General features: G+C 41.5%; 1 protein-coding gene across 1 annotated transcript in view; it reads right to left on the bottom strand.

The window, feature by feature from the left end:
- Positions 1 to 23,680, bottom strand: part of ITPR1 (inositol 1,4,5-trisphosphate receptor type 1) — a 354,018-nt gene that overhangs the window by 175,495 nt on the left and 154,843 nt on the right. The window contains exons 11-20 of the mRNA XM_063703566.1: positions 19,826 to 19,921; positions 18,171 to 18,215; positions 13,785 to 13,939; positions 10,969 to 11,068; positions 9,813 to 9,973; positions 8,854 to 8,995; positions 6,758 to 6,916; positions 4,505 to 4,677; positions 2,316 to 2,435; positions 1,168 to 1,365 (exon numbers count right to left, since the gene is read on the bottom strand). Coding sequence (XP_063559636.1) covers positions 1,168 to 1,365; positions 2,316 to 2,435; positions 4,505 to 4,677; positions 6,758 to 6,916; positions 8,854 to 8,995; positions 9,813 to 9,973; positions 10,969 to 11,068; positions 13,785 to 13,939; positions 18,171 to 18,215; positions 19,826 to 19,921 — 1,349 coding nt within the window. The remainder of the gene's footprint in view (positions 1 to 1,167; positions 1,366 to 2,315; positions 2,436 to 4,504; positions 4,678 to 6,757; positions 6,917 to 8,853; positions 8,996 to 9,812; positions 9,974 to 10,968; positions 11,069 to 13,784; positions 13,940 to 18,170; positions 18,216 to 19,825; positions 19,922 to 23,680) is intronic.

Raw genomic sequence — 23,680 nt, 5'->3', positions numbered from 1 at the left:
AAATATCAAACAGCAATGAAAATGTGATAAATAAATAAAACAGAATATCATCCAACAGTCCAAATTAAAGAAATGGATTAATCTCTATTAACGCAGATATATTCAATACGGCTTCAGTACCCATATTGAATAAATAAGGCAAGTTTTAGAATGGTATTTGGAGTACAGTACCATTTATATAAAATTTTAAGTAGAGATAAAATACTACATATGATTTATAGATGCATACAAATGCAGCACACAGAGAGTGTGGATAGGATGCATACATCACACGTGAACGAAAGAACAGAATACAGGAGGCAAGAAAAGGCATTTTATCTGCAGTTTTATTTATTTTATTAAAAAATAATAAAAGCCTTGCTTTATCTTCCCTTTCCTTTTCTTTTAAAAGTATTAATTGGTTCACTTCCCTTCTTTCTTCTCCTTCCCTTCCCTTCAGGTGGCAGGACTGGCAGGTCTTACAGCTGGAGCCAAGGAGACACTGGGGACCGAGGAGGTGGCCGGCAGAGGTGACACAGATACACACAGGGAAACGGGCAGACGGGTAAACATACAGGGAATCATGGCAGCTGGAGGGAGTCATGAAATGGAAAAGATGAAGGCTAGAATAAACCCCATGGTGTTGGAATGGAATTGGAAGTATTAGTGTAAGTACATGATTTTTATTCTATATTTGTGTAGTTATAGAAAGATACATGGATGAATGTGTAGATATATGTGTATACACACACACACATCTTCTGGCTCTGTCTATAAACATTTGGTGAGATTGGCACTATCGCCTTTATTTTGCAGATAAAGAAATTAGAGCATAAAATCAAACTTGGCCAATGTCAAAAAACTGGTAAGTGGAGAGGTAGGGATTTGACCCCACAGCCTGCCTCTTACATACCTACCACCATATCTATGGGCCATGCTGCTTAAGGATAAACTGTCACCAGGGACTGATGCAAGCACTCATCCTTTTTGGGAACCAGCCACATCCAGATGTCAATTGACTGAAATCTTACACTCTAAACTCCTAAAATACACATCTGGCTTTTTTCTAGACAATCTTACAAGATGACACCTCGTGATTCCTTGAAGTAATCAACAAACGAGCAACAAATTCCTAAGTGCCACTGTTTTGGGGCACCCCAATCTGAGCCCCACACGTGTCCCACACACCTGTAGTAGCTGAGAACGTCTCGGTCCTCCTTCTGCCCTTCTTTAGCATCCTGAGCCAATTCCCTCACACTCTTGCTGCGAATCTCTTTGTTGCTGTCCCTCCAAAACAGCCACACCTCTTCCTCGTCTTCTCCTGCCTCCAGAGCATTCTCTCCAGTGGAAGAAACACCTTCAAATTCAAAACGAGAAAGAACCAACCTAGAAAACAAGAGGAGGAGTGAAAAGTTACTATTGTTTAAAATACTTTGAGATCTAGCTTTACTTTCAGCATAAATACACATGGAAAGACACTTTTCGTTTTGTATTTCCCCCAAGGGCAGAGCCGCAGAGAGCCTGACATTAACATCTTCAAATACTGTGACCCAGTGGTTCTCGACTATGGTGCTGCTGCCCCAGTGGACACTAGGCAATGTCTCTGGACAGGTTTTTGGTTGTCACAACCGAAATGGAGAGGTGCTACTGGCATCTACGTGGGTAGGGGCCAGGGATGCTGCTGAACATTTTACAGTGCCTAGGACAGCCCCACAACAAAGAATTAGCAAGCCTGAAATGTGAAAATACCTAAACTGAAAACCCCTGCATTAGCCCAAGCCCAAAACTGAGTTATACATGTGAATCAATGAAGTATCACTAGCTCAGGACATAATTTAGTATTTTTTTTAATGCTGTCCATATTACCAGCACTGTACTTCTCAGGAAAACTGCTCCTTTGCCAGAAATGAATTACTACCGGTAACAAAAATTCTGCAGACCAGTAAACATGTTCTGAACAGTAATAATTTAAAACTCCTCCCAACACTGACTTAATCTTAACACTGAATATTCATTATGTCATATGAAATTTTAAATTGATGGTCACACTTACAAAGAGTTTTAAACTCTTAAAATGTAGCTGTATAAAATGCTCCCCGGTGAGTTTACATGACTTTTAAACTTGTATGCAAAGTGACACCACTATGCAGAGGAGGCAACACCAAAATCAAATTCGGGAATTCTCCTAATCAAGACTTTTCCAAGAAGAAGATCAAATGCCAGCCACACTGACTTCAGATCAACTCAAAAAATGATAGGGCTAGGTTTTATTCCTCATGATCACCAACACTGAATGAACCCCATGTTTTCCATCTAAACCCCGGCTCCCCACTCACTTGGTCTCAATCAGGATGTCAGCGTTGGTGGGATTCAGCACAGCTTTACATATTAGTTCCTGGGTCACTGGAATTGATTTGTTCATGGAGACACAGAGGTCGGAGAGGTAATCTAAGAATCTAAACAGAAACAGAAACAAAACATTTTCTGTAGATAGAGCCGAGGTTAGGCTCCTGGACCCCAATTCTTCCTTAAGTGCACAGGTCCAACATACCTTTACCAAGACATGTCAGCAGCATTCTAGGTCTTGATGCCAATGTTTATGGCATCACCAGAAACCCACATGCCAGAAAGAAGGAAGAGGAAACAAGAAGGAAAGACACTAGTGGCTGTGGTCAAGGAAGAGGTGATGAGGCAAAGATGAGAAGAAGGAACAAGACAAGAAAGCAGCTCACATAAGGAAGGTGTGATGGAGACACAGGGGAACCACAGTGGTGAGAGGCAACGCCCTGATGTTTGGCTACCTGTGTTGGAAGCCCAGTTAGGATCTTATTAGCGGAGTTCTGCTATGGAGCATTAACTTGGGGAAATTACTAATTTCACTGTGCTTTAGTTGATGCTCACCTACAGAAAAGGATAATGTGTCACTTCTGAGGGCTGTCCTGAGGATTAAATGAGATAATTAACGGAAGTGCTTCCATTGCTCACTACCTGGGCCCTTGAGCAGGCTCCAGAAAAGGCGGGTTATTTTCAAGGGTGGTAGTAGGTGTTTTTACAGCAACTGTGTCCGCGCTCCATCGTAATCATTTGTGACACCCACATTGTAAATTGCTTCCCGCTTCAACTGAAAATGTGGGTCTTAATTAGAAGGACAAGAGAAGGGGGAAACAAATGGGGAGAGGGTGTACGAAAGAGGAGCAGATCTGTGTGAATGAGATACAATCAATAGAATTCACTAATCTATAATAAAAACGCTCAACGCTCAACCAACAACTGAACTTGCAAGACTCTTACTGATTATACTGAGGGAGGGGAGTGTTTAACTGATAAGCAAGAGGTGCTAAAAAGTGAATGAGGCCGAGCGCGGTGGCTCACGCCTGTAATCCCAGCACTTTGGGAGGCAAAGGCAGACAGATCACGAGGTCAGGAGTTCAAGACCAGCCTGGCCAATATGGTGAAACCCCGTCTCTACTAAAAACACAGAAATTAGCTGGGTGTGGTGGCATGTGCCTGTAGTCGCAGCTACTGGGGAGGCTGAGGCAGAACAACTGCTTGAACCCGGGAGGCGGAGGTTGCAGTGAGCTGAGATCTCACCACTGTACTCCAGCCTGGGTGACAGAGCGAGACTCCATCTTAAAAAAAAAAAAAAAAACGGGAATGAAAAGAGTGAGATCCAGTCATTTGCAACAACATGGATGGAACTGGAGGAGGTCATAATGCTAAGTGAAATAAGCCAAGCACAGAAAGACAAACATCGCATCTTCTCACTTATTTGTGGGATCTAAAAATCAAAACAATTGAACTCATGGACACAGAGTAGAAGGATGGCTACCAGAGGCTGGGAAAGATAGTGGGAGGGCAGGGGGGAGGTGGGGATGGTTAACAGGTAAAAAAAAAAAAAAAAAAATAGTTAGAACGAATAAGACCTACTGTTTGTAGGTAAATTGGGTAATTACAGTCAATAATTTAATTGTACATTTTAAAATAACTAAAAGAATAGAACTGAATTCTTTGTAACACAAAAAATAAATGTTTGAGGGGATGGATACCCCATTCTCTACAATGTGATTATTACACATTGCATGCCTATATCAAAACATCTCATGTACCCCATAAATATATACACCTACTATGTACCCACAAAAATTAAAAATTGAAATTAAGAACATTTTTTAAAAAGTGAATGAGTGGCCAACAATTGTCATTTACTCTGCATCTACTAAGTGCCATGCACGTCACATGCGTTTATTCTCATTTAATTTTCATAACTACCCATTTAGCAGATGAGGAAGTTAAAGTTCAGGAAAAAGCCCAAGCTCATCCAGGTGGGACACACTGGAGCTAGGAATGCACCCCCAGGTCTCATTTTAACCAAGTTCTTGCCACTACTCATCAAAAAGCCTCTCCAGACCTAACTAATCAAAACTTGTCACTAGCAGCACAAGGAAACGTAGTAAAAAGCACCAGCTAAGTCCCTGCATCTTACAGGCACAGACACCATCCTGCATTGACCCCACTCCCGCCTCACCTGGGCTCCCTGTTCTTTCGCACCAGGCTGACAAATGTGTCAATCTCTGCCGCGGTAATGTGTTTTTCCAGGAGTTTCCGATTATTGTGGAGCAGGGCAGTGATAGTGTCTTCAGCCAACACATCATAGCCAATCTGCTTCTGCATGAAGCCAAACTGCTTGGCTATATACTCCTTTATAAGGAGAGAAAAGAGACGTCAGTAGGAAGGATAAATGACAATATGGTTAAGCATAGAATAAAGAAAGCAGCAATGTTTCCTGATGAGAACTACTGCTCCTAAGAGAAATTACAGTATAAGGGAGGGTCTTTCTACAACTTTCTATCCTAGGGCAACAGCTGCAAACTCCTTCACATCCTTTATTTTTCTAAGCCTGCCACACAAATGTAATTAAGCAAAATAGCCTGTATTTACATGTGGATATTTTATTAAGTGCACAGTATAAATTTTAATCTAGTGATTTATTTTTCAAAAAGGTCCAAAGCTGGTTTTCACCTCTAAACATATTCCTAATTCAAGAGGACTTAACTGTGCCCCCAGTGATGTGTGCTGCTAAATAAACATAGATAAAGCCTACCTGGATATCTGGAACAATGTTACCCTGTTTCATTTCCTTTATTTGTGGTAAAAATACTTTTTTAAAGTCAATGAGTAGCATAAGAAGGTCAGGAATAAATACCTAAGAAAATCCATCATATGCATGGAACTCATGAATACATCTCTGGTTTCTCTCTTTTGGGATCAGATATCACATTCCATAGAAATATTTGTGAACTCAAGGAAATCTCTTACAAATACGTGTTTGTTTCTGTTCAAAGATGCTTCCCTGGTCAAGATAGACTGCTTGCTCAAAATTCAAGTGGCCCTTGAAACTTGCTTTAATTTTTTTCCCATTGATTCCTAAATCCCGGAAACTATTTAGGATTAACATGATGAAAACAGGCCATGTTTTTCAGCCTGTATTCTATAAGGAGGCATTGTGTAGGAACTTATCATCTGCCAACTGGTAAAGGATCCAAAAACAACTAAGCAAAGATGTCTAATCCAGCAATTCCAAGAGTAACTAGTTTGTTTCCTCATGTACAAGCAAAGTGTCTTGACACACCCCACAGACCCAGATGTATCCTCATCTGAAGATGGGAGAGAGGAACAGAATAAAATCTCTCTGGCTATTGGATTACAGTATCAACGCACTGAAGGTGGATTTAAAGCAATCACAGCTTGATACACTTCAAAAAAAGCACTATTCAAGATCAACACTATCTTTACGATGACATGACAAAAACCTTTAATTACAAAGAAAAAACTCTAAAAGTCCAGTATAGTGGCAGTCAAAACCTTAAAAACAAAAGCCCTTTGCCCCAAAAGGCAGGGATAGTTCACATAAAGTGGTAAGAGTCAAGGTTATAATAAGCATCATTTTGTATGCCTACAGTACTCCATGTGGCACAAATTTTCTAAACCTCAGCACTACTGACATTTTAGGCAGGATAATTCTTTGTTGTGTAGGGATGTCCTTGGCACTGCTGGGTGTTTGAGAGCATCCCTAGCCTCCCCTCACCAGATGCCAGTAGCACCATGAAGTTATAAAACTCAAAAGGGTCTCCAGATGTTGCCAAATATTCTTCGGGGGACAAAATTACCCCCAATTAAGAACCAATGATGTAGCAATATAGTTCTCAGGTTTTCTTGGAATCTGAAGGTTGTTTGGAGCTCCTAGGACATTTATTTCATAGGAGACTATACATTGTGTGTGTATATAAATACACATATACCGTGTATAATATGTAAAATATAACTATGTATAAGATATATCTACAGACAATGACTTAGAATGTCATAAAACATGAACCAGAAACAAAATAAAGATCATGTTTCTAGAAAGAGATGGAGGATTTTAAAGGTGGCAGGAAGAAAAGACTCCATTATATCTTTAATATAAACACATGTCATCATTTCACCCCTAAGCCCTAAGGGAATACGCCATAAAAAATTCTATAAATGTAAAACCAACTCCAAAACCAGAAATCTCATAGAAAGATGTCTGCAGAAGAGAATTCTCCAGTACGTTTCTTAACGATTAGGTAATAATATTCTTCCTGGGCTTGTGTTTCCTTCCCAAGAGCAAGCTCAACACTGAACTATTCTCTATCCATTCTATAAATGGACATGTGACACTAAAAACTCGTGAGGAAAGTACATAAACTTCAGGGAGGAAACTGACAACCACATCCCACCAATGCTTCATCCAAACCTGGTTCTTCCTGTAGTCTTGCTGCGAGTGTCTCAGCACCCTGTAGCAGAGCCGGCAGATGTGTCTGAAAGGAGCGTGCCGCTGGTCCCCGAGCTCTTCCAGCCGAAGCATTGGGCCATCACCGCAGTCTGTGAATGGGGCTTGTAACAACTTGAAGATCTGTTTGTGAAAATGAAAAGTAAAAATGGCAATCACTTAGGGCTTCAAAGCTAACCCTCTGTTTGGAAGTAATGCAAGCTCAAGGGTGGCTGGATTACATTAGAAAGTTTCTCTATCCAAACACATCCATAACCTGAACACTGCATTCAGCCCATCAACTGAGATGTGAGACTCGCTGAATTAAGTCTACTGGACTTCACTGGTCCTCATACACCTAACAGCACAGTGCTTAGAGCAAAGCGTTTAAGAACACAGACAATGGAATCAGCAGATTCTAGGTGGAAACACAAGCCTTTATTACTCCCTAGCAGTACAGATTACAGTCAAAGTAAACCCCCATTTCCTTACCAGCAAAATGGAAAGAATAATGCCCATATCACAGAGGTGTAGTAAGGATGAAAATGGATGATAATTTTAAGTCGCACTAGTGCCCAGCACAAGTAATCAATGAGGGCTCCTGCCAGTGAGTCAGTTATTTTTTGCCTCTCAGGAATTACTATTGTACAAATGAGCATGGGCATTAAGCCAGAGGTCTAATTTGAGAATCATCACATGAAACAACAGCTGGACATTTACTCTTGAACTGTAAATTCTTGTTGAAACGAGACGGATTGTTAATAAATTCTGTCTATCATAGACCAACATGAAAAAATAATCTCAAATCCCATGTTCCATGGGCACCAGTGGGACTTGTAACTAATATGTTTCTCTTTTAGCTTTGGTGGCCAGGAATTCTGGTGGCAAGTTTGTGGGCTAATCTCCAGCTGGGTTACAGAACGACATGGTATGCATCTCTGTGCATTTAATCTACTCTGGATTTGTCACTTTACTGCCTCTAATTTGTCTTTATACCAGTTTATTTATATTTACATCCAACAATATCATCTATGTATTTCCTGTCAACCACTACTCATTCTTTACGGAAAGATTTTGTGGTGACTTATAGGGCACTCTATAAGAGCCTATATAGGCCTTCTGAGTTTATAGAATATGCCAAATCTCCCAAATGTATGAAATAACCTTAAGGTCACAGTGCACTTTACATTATTTTTGAGGAAAATAAAGTTGTCAACTGAATGTTTCTTGAGGTTCCTAACAGGTAAACTCTCACATGATTGATATCCAACAAGTACAGTAAAAATCAATTGAACTGAACTATCAAGCCATGGACAGACACTGAAGAACCTTGGATGCATATCACTAAGTGAAATTTGCCCCTCTGAAAAGGGTACATACTGTTTGATTCCAACCATGTCACATTCTGTAAAGAGAAAACAATGGATGCAGTAAAAACATTCATGGCTGTGAAGGGTTAGCAGGAAGGACAGACAAATAGGAGGAGCACAGATGATTTCAGGGCAGTGAAACTATTCTGTAAGATATTTTAATGGTGGCTAAATGGCATCATACATTTATCAAAACCTATAGAAAATAAAATGCCAAGAGAGAACCCTAAGGTAAACTATGGACTTCAGGTGATAATGATGTATCAATGTTGATTCACCAAATTGTCACAAATGTCTCACTGTGATGTAGGATGTCCATAGTGGGGGAGGCCAAGTGTGTGAGAACAAGAGGAGATATGGGAACTCTCTGGACTTTTTGCACAATCTTGCTGAGAACCTAAAACTGCTCTAGAAAATAGTGTATTGAAAAATCAATTCATCAAGCCTTTGAGGTGGGAATCACCAATATCCCTCAATGATCCCATTGATTTCTCTTTTTCTTTCTCTTTTGAGACAGGCTCTCTCTCTGTCACCCAGGCTGGAGGGCAGTGATGCGATCTCAGCTCACTGCAACCTCCATTTCCTGGGCTCAAGGGGATCCTCCCACCTCGGCTTCCCAAAGTGCTGGGATTGCAGGCACTAGCTACCACTCCTGACCATCCCATGGATTTCTCATAAAGCCAAATCCCCAGTACGCCACATCTCACCGACCTGCTTGAGAATATTCTGTTCTCTCATCAGTTTCTGCCGTTCTCTGTTGGGCTTGGAGAAGACAACTTCGAGAACATCTTGACCAGAATTAGTTCCACCAGTGACGAAGTAAACCAAATCTTCTAGCAGCTTGGTTACAGACCTTAGGAGGAAAGAAGCTATCAGAGACAGATGTGCTCAGTGTTCAGCAGGCTGGAAGCTTTGCCTTGGAAGCCTTCTGGACGAATGAGCCAGTTAAACAGGGGCAGACCCACGCTTTCCAATTTCTTTGAAACTGACAACAGAAGCCAAGTATCAAAGAGAGTGAAAGACACAAAACATACCATTGTCCACAAAAGGATGATCACCTTTATAAAATATCAGACACAAAATTTTATCTCAGAGTAACCTCATTCCGTGACATTTAGTAATGTGGTTCTAGAGACCAACTTAGAGACAGAAAGAGAGAGTGAGGTCTTCATCACTTGATTATTATTTTGAGATGGAGTCTCACTTTGTCACCCAGGCTGAAGTGCAGTGGTATGATCTTGGCTCACTATAACCTCCGCCTCCTGGGTTCAAGCAATTCTTCTGCCTCAGCTTCCTGAGGAGCTGGGATTACAGGCATCTGCCATCATGCCTGGCTAATTTTTGTATTTTTAGTAGAGACGGGGTTTCACCACGTTAGGCAGGCTGGTCTCGAACTCCTGACCTCAAGTAATCCACACACCTCAGCCTCCCAAAGTCCTGGGATTACAGGTGTGAGCCACTGCACCTGATCTTCATAATTTTAGAGACTCAAAAAATGAATGCAAAAGTACTATTTCTTAAAAGTTACAAATTGAAGCCACCCATAAATGCCAAGGCCTGCTACCCCATGTTTAGCTATTCGGAGTCACCATTTTCTCACTCCACCCCATGGATGTCAGAAACTCTCAGTGGGGGGAAGGCGGCTGTGCTGAGCATGCGGGAGTGCTCACCTCCTTTCATTCTGTGTGATGGTGCCCTTCTCTAGCTTCCCAGCAATGGAGCCCAGCACCTTGCTGGCATCATTGGCAAAGTCCAGGTCCCGAACTTCAGCAGGAGAAACTGGAACTATGGCAAATGCTTCCTTATCCTCCTTCACAGGAGAGGTGCCAATCTGAAATTCAAGGTGGTCCTTGTGAGATAATCTCTTGGATGGGAAGGATAAGACTTTAATCAAACACTACATTTACGAGACACTGGCTGATCCCAAGATACTGGAGCTATCTTGCAGTTAAAATGACATAGGAAAAAAATCTAGAAGGACGTACTCCAAATGGTTAACAGTTGTTATCTCTGGAAATTGGTATTATGGGGGCCAGTGCGGCAGGAAGGGGGCATTAATATCATTTTTAACTTCATTTGTTACAGGGAGCATCCAAAATTCTCATAATTAAAGAAGATGTTTGTAAATATACAGAGAAAAAGCAAATATGGAAAATGGTAATTAATGATTCTAAGTGAGGAGCATTATAAGGATAGACACTGCACTATTATTTCAACTTTTCTATAAATCTAAAAATGTTCAGTAAAGAAGTAAAAAATTTCAATAACCTTCCCCAATGCCACAACAAAAGAAAAGTTACATGAGAGCATCCTTCCACTTGTTAAAAGAAAACCCCCATGTCTATTTATTTATACTGTATGACCCTGGAGACAGGGGGAAGGAGAAGTAGGGAGAGAAAGTAAAGGGGCTGGAGAGAACACTCATGAAATAAAAGTGTATATTGACATATAGAGAGAAACAAATAATGGAGATTGGGGGAAATCAACTAGATACTTGATGTACCTCAAGACAAAAGCAAACATTCCCCAGCCCAAATTATCCTTCAGACAGTCATGAAATGCAGTTGAAATCCAGACAATTGCTCAACCATTATGGCAGAAGCCATGGAATAAACTTAAAAAGTTCTAGTTATTTCAAAAGCCCTGGGTTTGCTCCACTCAGGTCTCTTGGAGAGTATTCTTTTGTCACATTCAAGTTCGGCCATGACCACACTCTCGCCAAAGCAACAAAACTCCACAGCTCCATACTCCCTGATCTGTCCTCAAAGGAGCCCTTTCATTAGGAAACACGAGACCAAAAAGAGACAGGCAAGTCCCAGGACTTACTTTCAGCATCACGGGCTTTTCTTCTTCCTTGTCAATAGGAATATTTGTGCTGTGAACCCAGGTATTAGTACATAGGTGTCTGAGCCGAACATAAGAGTTCCTAAAAGGGAAAAAAGAAGGGTTTTAGGGAAATAAATATTGAGGTTTACTCTATAGCCCCTAGTCTAGAATATAATCTATCAAAATAGAAATAGCAAAGTGGTTTCCTACTGCATACACTGGGCAGTATACACGAACGGGCAAATGGTCCGGGTCCAAGCCACATTCTGATGCATTTACAGTAGAAAATCATTCATAACGACTCTACAGTTACTGTTATATATTATACTTCTAAATATAAGATCATACTCCATGAATGAGTGTCTCAGCATAAACAGAGCATGAGACAGAGCAACAGGAAGTACTTACAGGGTATATATTAGTGCTTATAACAAGAAATAATAATACAGCAATGATTGAAATTTTCATAGGGATCAGTGAAACAATAAATAAGATCATAAAATTTCTGGAAAAAAATGAGTATTTACTAATCTTGCGGTAGGGAAAGCCTTTCGAATCATATAACAAAATATAAGATTCCTAAATTTTAGAAGTAAAAGATGGATAACTCTCATTACATAGTTTAAATTTTATATAATCTATATAGAAAAAAAAAGAACCATCATAAACAAAGTTGAAAATAAATCACCATAGCCTGGGAAAATAAAAGAGTAGCCCATTGCATTAAAAGGTTATTACTCTACACACAAAGGGCTATTACAAATCAATAAGAAAAATATGAATATTGGAAGTGAAAATGGGACAAGGACACAAACGGGTAATTTAATAATGAAATACAAATCACCAAGAAACATGGAAGTATAGATTCAACCTCCTTAGTATATAAGTTACACAAGTTAAAACAATATCATTTTACTGTATCATATTCCAAAGATCTAAAACCCAGTATCAACAAGAGCTTAGGGAAGTAAGTCCTATGTATTGTTGGTGAGAGTGTAATCAAGTAAAACTCTGAAAAGAAGTCTAGCACCTTGTAGAACACATAAAATATATCTATAATTTCATCTACCAATCCTATTTTTAGGTATTCTTCCTTCAGTGGTGATAGTACAGGTGCAAATGAGGAAAAAGATGTTCAACAAAGCATTATGTATAACAATAAAAACTGTAAACCATCTGATATCTCAATAATGGACTAGTTAATAGAATACAAATCTATTATATTCTATTGTTACAATGTAATATTAACATATTACATATTAATACCTATATTAATATATTGTATTAATACAGTATAACAGAACAGTCCAATTATGAACCAGTTAATACAATATTAACTAGTTGATACTACTGTTATTTAAAGATGATTACAATTGACTATAACAGTTTCTTTTTCTTTTTTTCCTTTGGAGACAGGGTCTCACTCTGTCACCCAGGCTGGAGTACAGTTGGCACAATCTGGGCTCACTGCAACCTCTGCCTCCCAGGCTTAGGATACTCCCACCTCAGCCTTCAAAGCAGCTGGGACTACAGGTGTGTGCCACCACGCCTGGTTAATTTTTTGCATTTTTTTGTAGAGTCGGGGTTTTGTCATGTTGTCCAGCTGGTCTCAAACACCTGGACTCAATCAAGTGATCTGCCTGCTTCGGCCTCCCAAAGTGCTGGGACTACAGGTGTGAGGCACTGCGCCCGGCCTGATTACAACAATTATTTAAGACAATGACAATTGATATTCATTTGCTTGGAGATATGTATAAAACATAGTATTCAGTTAAAAATGTTTCAAATAGCTTATGATCCCATCTATAATAAATGATACAGTCATCTCTGTGTGACCAGAGACTTGTCTAAAACTACATAAACAAAAATGTTACCAGTAGCTACCTCTGAATGGATGAAACACAACTAATACTTCACGAGGAGCCATACATGTAATCCATAAATGACAGTGACATTTCCATTAACCAACATGGTACTGGAGAGTCAGAATTGCCCAAATAACCCTATGCGTCTTAAACATTTAAGATTTTGGGTTCTGCTATGGGACTCACTGACTTAATGATATGTTGCTTAAACTCTCTGAGCCTCAGTTTCTTCATCTACAAGAAAGGGTGATAGCAATACCTATCTCTCACTGGGTTTTTTGAGAAACATGAAATTATATAACACAAGTAGAGTACTTAGCTTTGTGTCTAGCATGCAGTCAGCGCTCAATAAGTGTCAGCCATTATTATTAATATTGTTGATTCTGTTGTTAAGAGTAAGCTTGTTTCCCTATTTATAGTCCAGTTATGTCCCCTGAAAAATGCATTCTTAAGCAACAAAACTAAAGTTAAATTTAAAAAAATAACTAAAGATTTCTGGTTGAATGTCTCAATACTTGTTAATAAAATTTGCTATGCAAACAGTGAACTTCAGGTATTTTATCTTGTAGAATTTCTTTTCAATGGTTTATTCTATTTCCATTCAATTTCCTAGTTTCCTCTACTCCCTTCCTTTTTCCCCAAACCAAGAGCTCTCCCAAGGTTTGGGGAAGGAGGAAGGGAGTAGAGGGAACTCGGAAAATTGAGCTACTTGGGCTTATGGTTTGGCTTGTTTACCTAAATATAGCACTTCTCATTCAACTACTGAGAACTTATCAATGGTGAGCCATTAAAAAAATCAGTTGCCATACTGGACAGTCAGTCCAAACCTTTCACCAAATCCTTTATAAAAATCTAAAAGAAAAGGCAGTAACGATTTGGATTCCAAGAAACCTGGTCAGGCCACCTATACCAGGCCTGATTCTTTGGGGATAAGCAATTTTAAAATCATACCTTGGGACAAGGCTGTCACCTCCACGGAGAGTGGTGGGGTCTAGCTCAAAAATGGAGGAGATGTCATTGCCTTCAGGCACAGAGACCAGGGAGTATACCATCTTTTCTTGGGCATTCCGCAACCTACTTCGAGAGGCGTCCTGATCAGGGTCTACCTGAGGAGGTAAAGTCATCAAATCAAGAACTGTGCATGCCAAACCCTTCACTTTCTACAATTATTCCACAATCCACAGGAACGGAGAAGAAAGGATCGTGAATGTCAGCAGTTGGCAGGAAAAGGACCACAGTTACAGAGCAGTCCTAAAAGATGATAACTGGCCATGCAGCCAGGGATATTTACGCTCTACCTCTTTGTGTTGCAATAAAAATGTTCCAGCCGGGCACGGTGGCTCACACCTGTAATCCCAGCACTTGGGGAGGCCAAGGCAGGTGGATCACGAGGTCAGGAGTTCAAGACCAGCCTGGCCAAGATAATGAAACCCCGTCTCTACTAAAGATACAAAAAATTAGCCCAGGCTGGCTGCAGTGGCTCAAACCTGTAATCCCAGCACTTTGGGAGGCCAAGGCAGGCAGATCACCTCAGTTCGGGAGTTCAAGGCCAGCCTGACCAATATAAACCCCGTCAATACTAAAAATACAAAAATTAGCTGGGCGTGGTGGCAGGCGCCTGTAATCCCAGCTACTTGGGAAGCTGAAACAGAAGAATCACTTGAACCTGGGCGGCAGAGGTTGCAGTGAGCTGAGATCGCGCCACCGCATTTCAGCCTAGATGACAGAGTGAGACTCTGTCTCAAAAAAAAAAAAAAAAATCTTTCAAAAACGTGGAGTTACACTAAGAGATGACCATGGAAGGAGTGCTCCAGATGATTAAAAAAAAAAAAAAAAAAACTCTAGGCACATCCATCCGCAGGAGCTGGGGGAGAGGGGATTTTGAGGAAACTCATCCTGCAGATTTGGTTGTGGGCAGCTGTATTCATCTACAGTGATAATTGTCTACTCACAATACGATACAGCAACTTCCCAGGAGAAAAACTAAAACAAAATAAACCTGAATCCAAGTGTTCGTAAGCAGCAACCCCAACGCAGCCAAAAGAAATATTTGAGAAGTCAGCGTAGCCCTGAAAAAGATGTCCAGCATTAATTGAGAGGGCTGCTGATGACAGGTCAGGGAAGACGGGCCTCTCCTGAGACATCAGGGATTTGGCTCAGAGCGAAGAAAATCTCTGATAGCGAAGGCTGAGGAACAATGATGAAAACTTTCCTGAGAAACTAAAAAAGCACATTCTGGGCTCCAAAGCCCATCTGCCTACAGATATTCAAGGAGGGGGCTTAGACAAGGAGCCTGCTCAGAAGAGACTGGCCAGCTCGCGCTCAGCCCGGCAACTCTACATTGCGTGATTTTCCATGTCTAACATCCTTGCAGGATGACAGCCTCCACCTGCACCTACTGAGTAAGCACATTTTCTTTGTCACTACAGCCTGCTTTTCTTAGGCTGAAGCTCTGCCCCCTTTCCAGACAGAGAGGAAGGAGACTTCACCAGGAAAACAAAAGAATCAAGAAACGGAAATCAAATCAAAGGCAAAGGAGAGAGCCTGGGAGAATCTAACTCTACGGGGCCTGAAATGCAGGAGCACAGGGCAATAGCCTGTTAGTTCAGCTGCGGCCCCCAACCTCTACGTGTGTTTTTTTAAAAAAGGTTCTTTTAATATCCAAAACCTGTATCTCTTCCCTTTCTCACACTCTCTCCTCTAATCGCTCGTCCCTTTACTTGCACAAACCCCAGACCCTTTATTCTGTCTACGCTAAAGGAAGAATTACCTGGACAGCGACAGAACACTTCTACAACTTCAGTTTAGGAGTAAGAACTTTGAGCAACATTTGTTCTCTCCGAACCATCTGGCATATTACTCCACATGCTACTTTCAAAATAAACTCTGACCTGGCTATGGTTTGAGACACAGGGCTCAGCTACAGGCTGGCAGTTAAGTTTCAGAGACCTGTGGGAGTTGAGAGGAAAATCACAATTGCATTACGTCCACTGTGTCTGGAAAAGTGACTGAGAGGCAGCGTCCTGACATCCTTTGAGTGTGCAGTCGGCGCTTGCCACCTAGTGGAAAGAAATGCACATGTGCAGAAGCCTGGCAGAGGAGCGGGAGCCTCTGGTGGTCCTTTTTCTCCCTCTGGCACCAAGCAAGTGTCTTCAGGGTCCTGAATTTAGAAGGACGAGCACAACAAAGCCAAGTGAGGTCCGAGGCAAAAACCACAGGCACTGAAGCTGTTCTTAGGGAAACCAATCAACTCAAAAAAAGTCGAGGTTTTCCATCCAAGTTTCCAAACCAAGAAGAGTATGAGGGGGGTGGGGTCCTCCCAGTACTAACACCTTGCCACCGGGCAGATCTGTGCTGTTGGCCGTGTGGGCATCGGGTAAGATCCCCTCTCCATGCACCCCTCCTCTGCAAGCAGCCCACCCCCAATCAACATCGAAGTAGCCAGAGTGATGCAGTCTAGATCTGCACCCAAGGCTGCTGGCACATCCGCCTCTCTGACGCGAAGAAGCACGAAAACGTCAAAAGACCACGGAACTCTGAGGGAGCCTGAGATGCGGGATGAGTCTGGACCACTCTCAACGGCTGCTTCCTCCTCTGTACCAGGAAGATCCTAAAACCCACCCTAACTCCTTTTATACACTGCTGTGCAGCCCAGACAACCTGGTGGACGCAAAGGCACTAAAAATGCTAATGATCTTGGAGAACTTGAAAAATGCCACTTGTATAGATGAAGGAATTGAGGCTCACAGAGGGCAAGTAACTTGTCCAAGGTCACACAGCAGCTCATAAATGGTATGTCTGGTATTTAAACTGCACTATTCCTCCTGCACCATAAATGCCAGTCTTCCCTCCTGTACCAGGAGGCCAGGAGAGCAGCCCTCTACCCGCCAGAGCACAAAGTTCACTTGGACATCAGCACTCACTGAAAGGGTCTGCAGCTTGCCTAATCTCAGAGGTAAGATTTCCTCCATGTCACCACAGACGGCAGCATGGAGACCACCAGATGTTGGCCACACAGAGGCAGCTCCTTCTCTTGAAATAAAGAAGGTGCAAGGGCAAGAACCGTCCTATGAAACATGACGTCCCTCCCAGTCCAAGTGTCCAAACAATAACAACATGAACATGATGCAGAGAAGTTTCACCACAGAGTTCCTCATGCACTGACAGAGGGTTAAACTGGGTCAGGGTTTTCCAAGCCATATTAACTGCGGAAGCAAAGCTTTCAAAATGGACTCTAGAAATAGGGGTGACAAGGATGAAAAGAAGGAAGGTGAGCCTCGGGTACCCCAGTAGGAGCACAAAAGGGAGGAGAGGCTCCCCAGCAAATCCACAAACCCACAGCAGGAAGGCCTCAGTTAGAGTGTCTTTCAAAGCCAACATTTCACCAAGACATAACGAGAAGGACAACCATAACAGCAGAATTCACAACACTTTCCAAGGACAATTACAACTTGAATTCCCTTCACCCAATTCCCTTCATTAAAGTGCCTTAAGAAAATCCCTCCATTTCTTTTTCAAAATCTTGCCAAAAAAAGAAAGAAACACCCTCAATACCACCTTCCACGCCCACTGCTGAGATCATCATGTAGACACACATGTCAGACACAGGATTAACTGTTTTAATCCTAGACCAGAATCAAGCACTCCACAAGAAAACTGTCTTACTTATACCCACCCTTTCCATGTAACACAACCGCTGCCTTCTTCAACCCATAAATGTGGACACCTGAAGTCCAAAGTGTCTACGTATCAGCATTACTTGGCGATATGGTCTCCAGAGAAAGATCCATTTTGCACTTAAAATTCTAAACCATCCTATACACTAAAGCCTATTTCTGACCTTGCAGAAATCAAGGATGGATTAGCTGAGTATCTAATCACACGCCAGGTGCACTATGCCTCATGTGTTACCGCCATAGCCTCAGTAACACTATCCACCTCACATACTTACTCCCTGAAAAAGCTGTGTGAGTCATGGATTGAGGTCAACAGCAATAAGGCAATTGGTTTGAAAAGACCATCTTCCATATGAGGCGTCACTGTCTCCAACCCTAGGAGTCTTCCAAGTGATACCATGAACTTCTCCAACTTAGAAATGGAGACCCCGTTACTACACATGGAAATACCATCATGAACAACAGTCCCTGGACCAATCGAGACACAAAGGACTATGGTCCCTCTCAAGGGAAGCACAGAACATGATCGTGTTTTAAGGGAGCCTAAGGTTTCTCCTTCCCCAGCACTCCGTGACCACAGTGACAGTTTCTTAAATGGAGCTCCAGATCATTTGGCTGCACCCTACCAGATGAAGACAAGAAGGCTCTTGTCCATACTTACTGAGGGCTGAAACTCCAGGCATTCTTCCTCAAAGTCAGGGTCTACCTGATGAAAAAGAATCATTAGGAAATTAAAACATCCATTGCTTTCTTAAGGACTGGGCCCCACTTGCAGGAGACTTCAAGGCCTGCAAACATCCTTGAACAGCTAAGAACTTGTCCATTCCCTCTGTTCACAAAACCAGCATGCCACGACAATGACACAGGTCACATGGGTACAGCACACATGGAACATCCACCAGTCACCAAGAGACGGCTCTCAAGTATAGACAGAGGAAGACAATGAATTCACTGGCAAAGCAATAGTTAAAAGCCTGAGATGAATAAAAGATCAATACACAGTCACTGATAATCCTGCTTATTTTTAGCTAAAAATAAAAAATGTAGGCCTCCAGCAAGAGCTACATTAGCTTCAAAACATGACAGATAATGCCACCACCATTAGTCTTCAGGAAACCACATAAATCATCTCTCACAGCTGATTAGCTGGGTCTGTAATTCCCTATGGCTTTATCTCAAATTTGAACTTGGAGTTCTTGATCTTCAGTTCTTAAATATATCAAAATCATCACTTCATGTATTAGGCACCGTGGGGGGCTGAGCACATTTAAGAGCCAGCCTTCCTCGGGTCAGGCACAGGAGCAGTGCTGACACCCACCATCACCTTGGAAATCTCTCAGCAGTCTCATGGGTGGTCCCAGACAACAGTGGGGGTCTTTTGATGCACGACTAGAATCTGATAGAAATATGCATCATACATCTCCCAGCAGATCAGAGTAAAGCTCAACATGTCACACAGTATGATGGCTCCTTCATTTGATACAAAAATTAAAAGGTAAATTCCTCCTGTTCCTCAGCACTGAGTCTTTCGTCTCCTCAAAAACTCTTCACAGACATTTTTTTTGAGACAGAGTCTCATTCTGTCACCCAAGCTGGACTGCAGTGGTGCGATCTCGGGTCACTGCAACCTCTGCCTCCCGTGTTCAAGCGATTCTCCTGCTTCAGCCTCCCAAGTAGCTGGAACTACAGGCGTGCACCACCACACCTGGCTAATTTTTGTAGAGATGGGGTTTCACCATTTTGGCCAGGCTGATATTGAACTCCTCAGCCTCCCAAAGTGCTGGGATTATAGGTGTGAGCCACTGTGCCTGGCCCCTTCACAGACATTTAAGGTAAAGTTAATTTCTGTGATTTTTGACATTCCTACAAGTAAAAGATAAGCCACTGTCTATTCCACTAATGCTCTGAGTAGTCAAATTTCTTTATAAGATTATCTAATTCCTTATACGTCTTAGTGCTTCTGGTTCCACATATCATGTCGCTCATGCTAGGTGTGGGGCTGGTAGACAAGACGTGGGGAGGGTAGTATATAAAAGCGAAATGGAAAATAATACTGAAAACCTAGATCGGCATTATCTTCTAACTTACTTTCTCCCCACATCTTGATCAGCATCCCTGTCACCTACCAAAATGTGGTAATCATTTTTGACTCTTCTAGGAAAATGAATCAGAAGGAAACAGAAAAACAGGAGGAAAAGCAAGGTGACTGAGTGTATTTCCCTAAGCCTTTTACTACATGATGGCTACAGGGGAATGAGAAAAGGTGGTGAGGTGCGTCAGCCTTGAAAGAGAAAAACCACAGGAGCTGCTACTTACCTCTGCTGCCAAGTAATGCCCCGTGGCCAGATGCTTGAAACGGAAAAGGCTGTTCCAATATCCCGCTCCGCCCCGACATGGGTCATGCTGGACCACCTGCAAGAATGATCAACAGGAGTCAATGAAATGTCAACCTACACTAGGAAGACATTAAATCAGAGGTATCACAAGTCATAGTTCAGGAGTGATGTTTATAAGCTAGAAAAAGAAAATCAGCATCTTCATCAAACCCATTGCCAGTGTCACATGTAACATCCAAACTCAAAAGTAAGCAGTGTCTCTCCAAAGAAGGCATCGAGTCTCCTAGTTAACATACAATGGTTGGAATAAAAACTTCAGTGGTTTTCAGGTTATTTGCCTTAGCCATAATGAAGTAGCAGATTCTGAAATTTATCTACAAAAAGCACAGCCAATAAAAAGGACTTTCGTGGAGAACTGTCAAAGCAATCTATGCATGTACTCATGTGCTAGAACACACATGCAGGCCTGTGCTCTGAAATGTGAAACTCAGGGCCTGGGCCAATGTATCAGAAAAATAAATGTCACATCAGCTTCTGGCCATGACAGAGTTAACTAGCAGTGGTAGTTGGTGCCATAAACAATTAGACACTGCAGAGAATAAATGAAATTGCCATAGACAACTAGAAAACTGCATAAAATATCCCAAACAACTGTGTTCACACGTTGGACAACTGGTGGTACACAATGGTGATCTCTGAGAATAGGGAAACAAACAAGGCCAGCTTGGCTATTGCTTTGATTTTCTACCTGAGGATCCTCTCTGGATGGCAGCACAGGGAGGAAGAATCCAAGCTGAGGGCATGAAGCTCATGGAGTTAAGGAGACAGATCAAAGTTTAGGGAGACTGAGACAGCTAGAATTTGTGGGGATGGAGTACTAATGCATACAGAACTACACACAGAAAAAGCTCTGGAAGTCTGCACAGGAGGCTCCCTTGAGTTTTTGGCTGAACATCTGACTGCATATGCATAAGACAAGACCCTATGAAGCCAAATGAAGAAAAACAAGGAGTCTGAAAGCTGAACTTTCCCAGAGCGCACACAGGGCTGGGAGGAGTCCTGATTCTGAAAAGCCAAAGCCGAGGGATCATGTGGAACACGCTGCGCGTTAGTAGACACATCGAAGGGGTCCCATCTTGGAAGGGGAGTTAACCTAGCCCCAAAATTAACTCTACACAACACCTGGCTGAATAAAGCTTGAAAATAAGCCTTCAAAGGAGCAAAGGGGTCCACAGGTCACTTTGGTGTATAACAAAAGAAAATTCAGTACTCTTTAAAGAACAACAGACTCCACATACTCAACAAACTTGTATTACAATGTTCAGTAAATAAAGGACTAGACAAAGAATCAGAAAAATGTGACCCATGAACGCAGGACCTGTCAGACAATATCAAATGACCCAGCACATGTCTGCGTGGGTTGGTCAGGGCAAGAGAAATATTTGACTCATAAACATAATGACTCAAAGTTTTCCCATTTTGACACATACCCATAGATTCAAGAAACTCAATGAACTCCAGCAAGGTAAACACACAGACACAGACAGACAGACAGACAGACAGACACACACACACACACACACACACACACACACACACACTAAGGCATATCATAATCAGATTAATGTAAACCAGAAATAAAAAAGAAAAATCTTTACAGCAGCTGAGGTTGGGGGAGGATGCATGGCAGAGACACTATATACAAGGAACATTTTTTTAACCCATTGAATAATCACAAACGATGCAAGCCAAAAGACAATGTATCAAAATCTTTAAAGTAAAAAACTATCTACCTAGAATTCTATATCCAACAAAAAGTCCTTCAAAATGAAGGCCACATGGAGAACTGGGACCCTGACACACTGCTGGTGAGAATAAAAAATGGTGCAGCCACTCACTGTGGAAGGCATTCTGGCAGTTCCTCAAAAGGTCAAAAATAGAATTACTACATGGCCCAGAAGTCTGCTCCCAAGAACCTTGAGAACATATATCCACATAAAAAGTTGTATATGAATGTTCATAGCAGCAGATGACTTATTCACAGGAGCCAAAATGTGAAAACAATCCAAATGCTATTAAATGATAAATGGGTAAAATATGATACATCCATACAATGGAATATTACTTGGCAATGAAAAGAAATGAAGTACTGATACATGTGGCAACATGAATACACTTTCAACATGTTATCTGGTATGGTCTAAATGTGTGTGTCCTCTCATTATTCATAGGTTGAAACCTACCCCATAGTAGTTTATACTATGTAGGTTATAGTATTAGGAGATAGTTTACGTTATACTTCACCTTTGGGAGGTGATTAGGTCATGAGGCCGAGTCTTTACGAATAAGAACACTGCCTTATAAAACAGACCCCAGAAAGTCCCCTCTCTTTCTGCCATGTGAGGACACAGCAGATGAACCAGGAAGAGTGCCCTCACCAGACACTGAATCTGCCAGTGCCTTGATCTTAGATTTTCAGCCTCCGGAACTGTAAGAAATACATTTCTGATATTTATAAGCAACCCAGTTTATGATATTTTATAACAGCAGCCTGATTTGGACTAAGACATCATCCTAGGTGAAAGAAGTCAGATATGAAGGACCACATATGATAGGATTCTGTTTATATGAAACATTCAGCACTGGCAAATCTATAGAGATAGGAAGTAGATTAGCTACCAAGGGCGGGAGAATGGGAGGATATTGAAGGGGAAATAGGGAGTGACTGCTAATGAGCATAGTATTTGTTTGGGGGTGATTAATAAGCTACAGACATATAATGTAAACCCTGGCTCATTACTACAAATATAAAATACATGGTGTTGTCTTCCCTCTTTTATTTTGAGGGGCACTTGACATTCCAGAATCCATTTTAAAAAATGAGAGAAAGAACTACTCAACGTCTTCCTATGAAATTCAGGAGAACAAGGTGGAAAATTGTTTATAAAATGGTATCAACTATGCAAAAATATCCTGTTCATAGAAAAACAGCTCAATGGAAGTAGGCACATTAAACTAGTGAAACAACACTTCACTTCTTCCCTTGTTTTCTTGATGTTCTATGTTTCCTTAGTTTGCATTATTACTTTAAACTAACTCTGAAAGATGAGAAAGTCTCCATTTTTTTTGTATCACTATCCAAATTACACATGAGAAGTGGTTCTGAGAGACTGTTCTGAATGTAAAAAACTCTGTGGTGGGGACCATGGGGGCATCAATCTTCAATGACAAAGTTCAAGACCAAATTCTGGCTCTCAAGCAATTTTGGTTTTTGCAGGTTTTTCTTTTGCAAACAAAAAGTTTTATTTCAGAAACTGAGTTCACCATTTATAAATACACTAAAGCATAGTCAATGCAAATTTAGAGTAAGCATATGTACAGTATTTTAACAAAACAACTTTTCTTTTCTGAGACAGGGTCTCGCTCTGTCACCCAAGCTGGAAAGCAGTGGTGCAATCTTGGCTCACTGCAACCTCCGCCCCCCGGGTTCAAGTGATTCTCGTGCCTCAGCCTCCTGAGTAGCTGGGATTATAGACATGTGCCATCATGCCTGGCTAATTTTTGTATTTTTAGTAGAGACAGGGTTTTGCCATGTTGACCAGGCTGGTCTCGAATTCCTGACCTTCAGTGAACCACCCACCTCGGCCTCCCAAAGTGCTGGGATTACAGGCATGAGCCATCGCACCTGGCCAAAACAATTTTTCTAAAAGGTCATAGGCAAATGAGTGATCTGTTTTACCCAGAGTATTTAATTAGCTTAAAATGAGAAAATGAACCTTTTTATAGATGTTAAAGCAAAAACTCTGAAGACATAATTGTTAAAAGAATCTGACAA

This window comes from Gorilla gorilla, chromosome 2 (genome assembly GCF_029281585.2).
Source record: "Gorilla gorilla gorilla isolate KB3781 chromosome 2, NHGRI_mGorGor1-v2.1_pri, whole genome shotgun sequence".
Lineage (NCBI taxonomy): Eukaryota > Metazoa > Chordata > Mammalia > Primates > Hominidae > Gorilla > Gorilla gorilla.
This window is presented reverse-complemented; position numbering and strand designations above follow the sequence as displayed.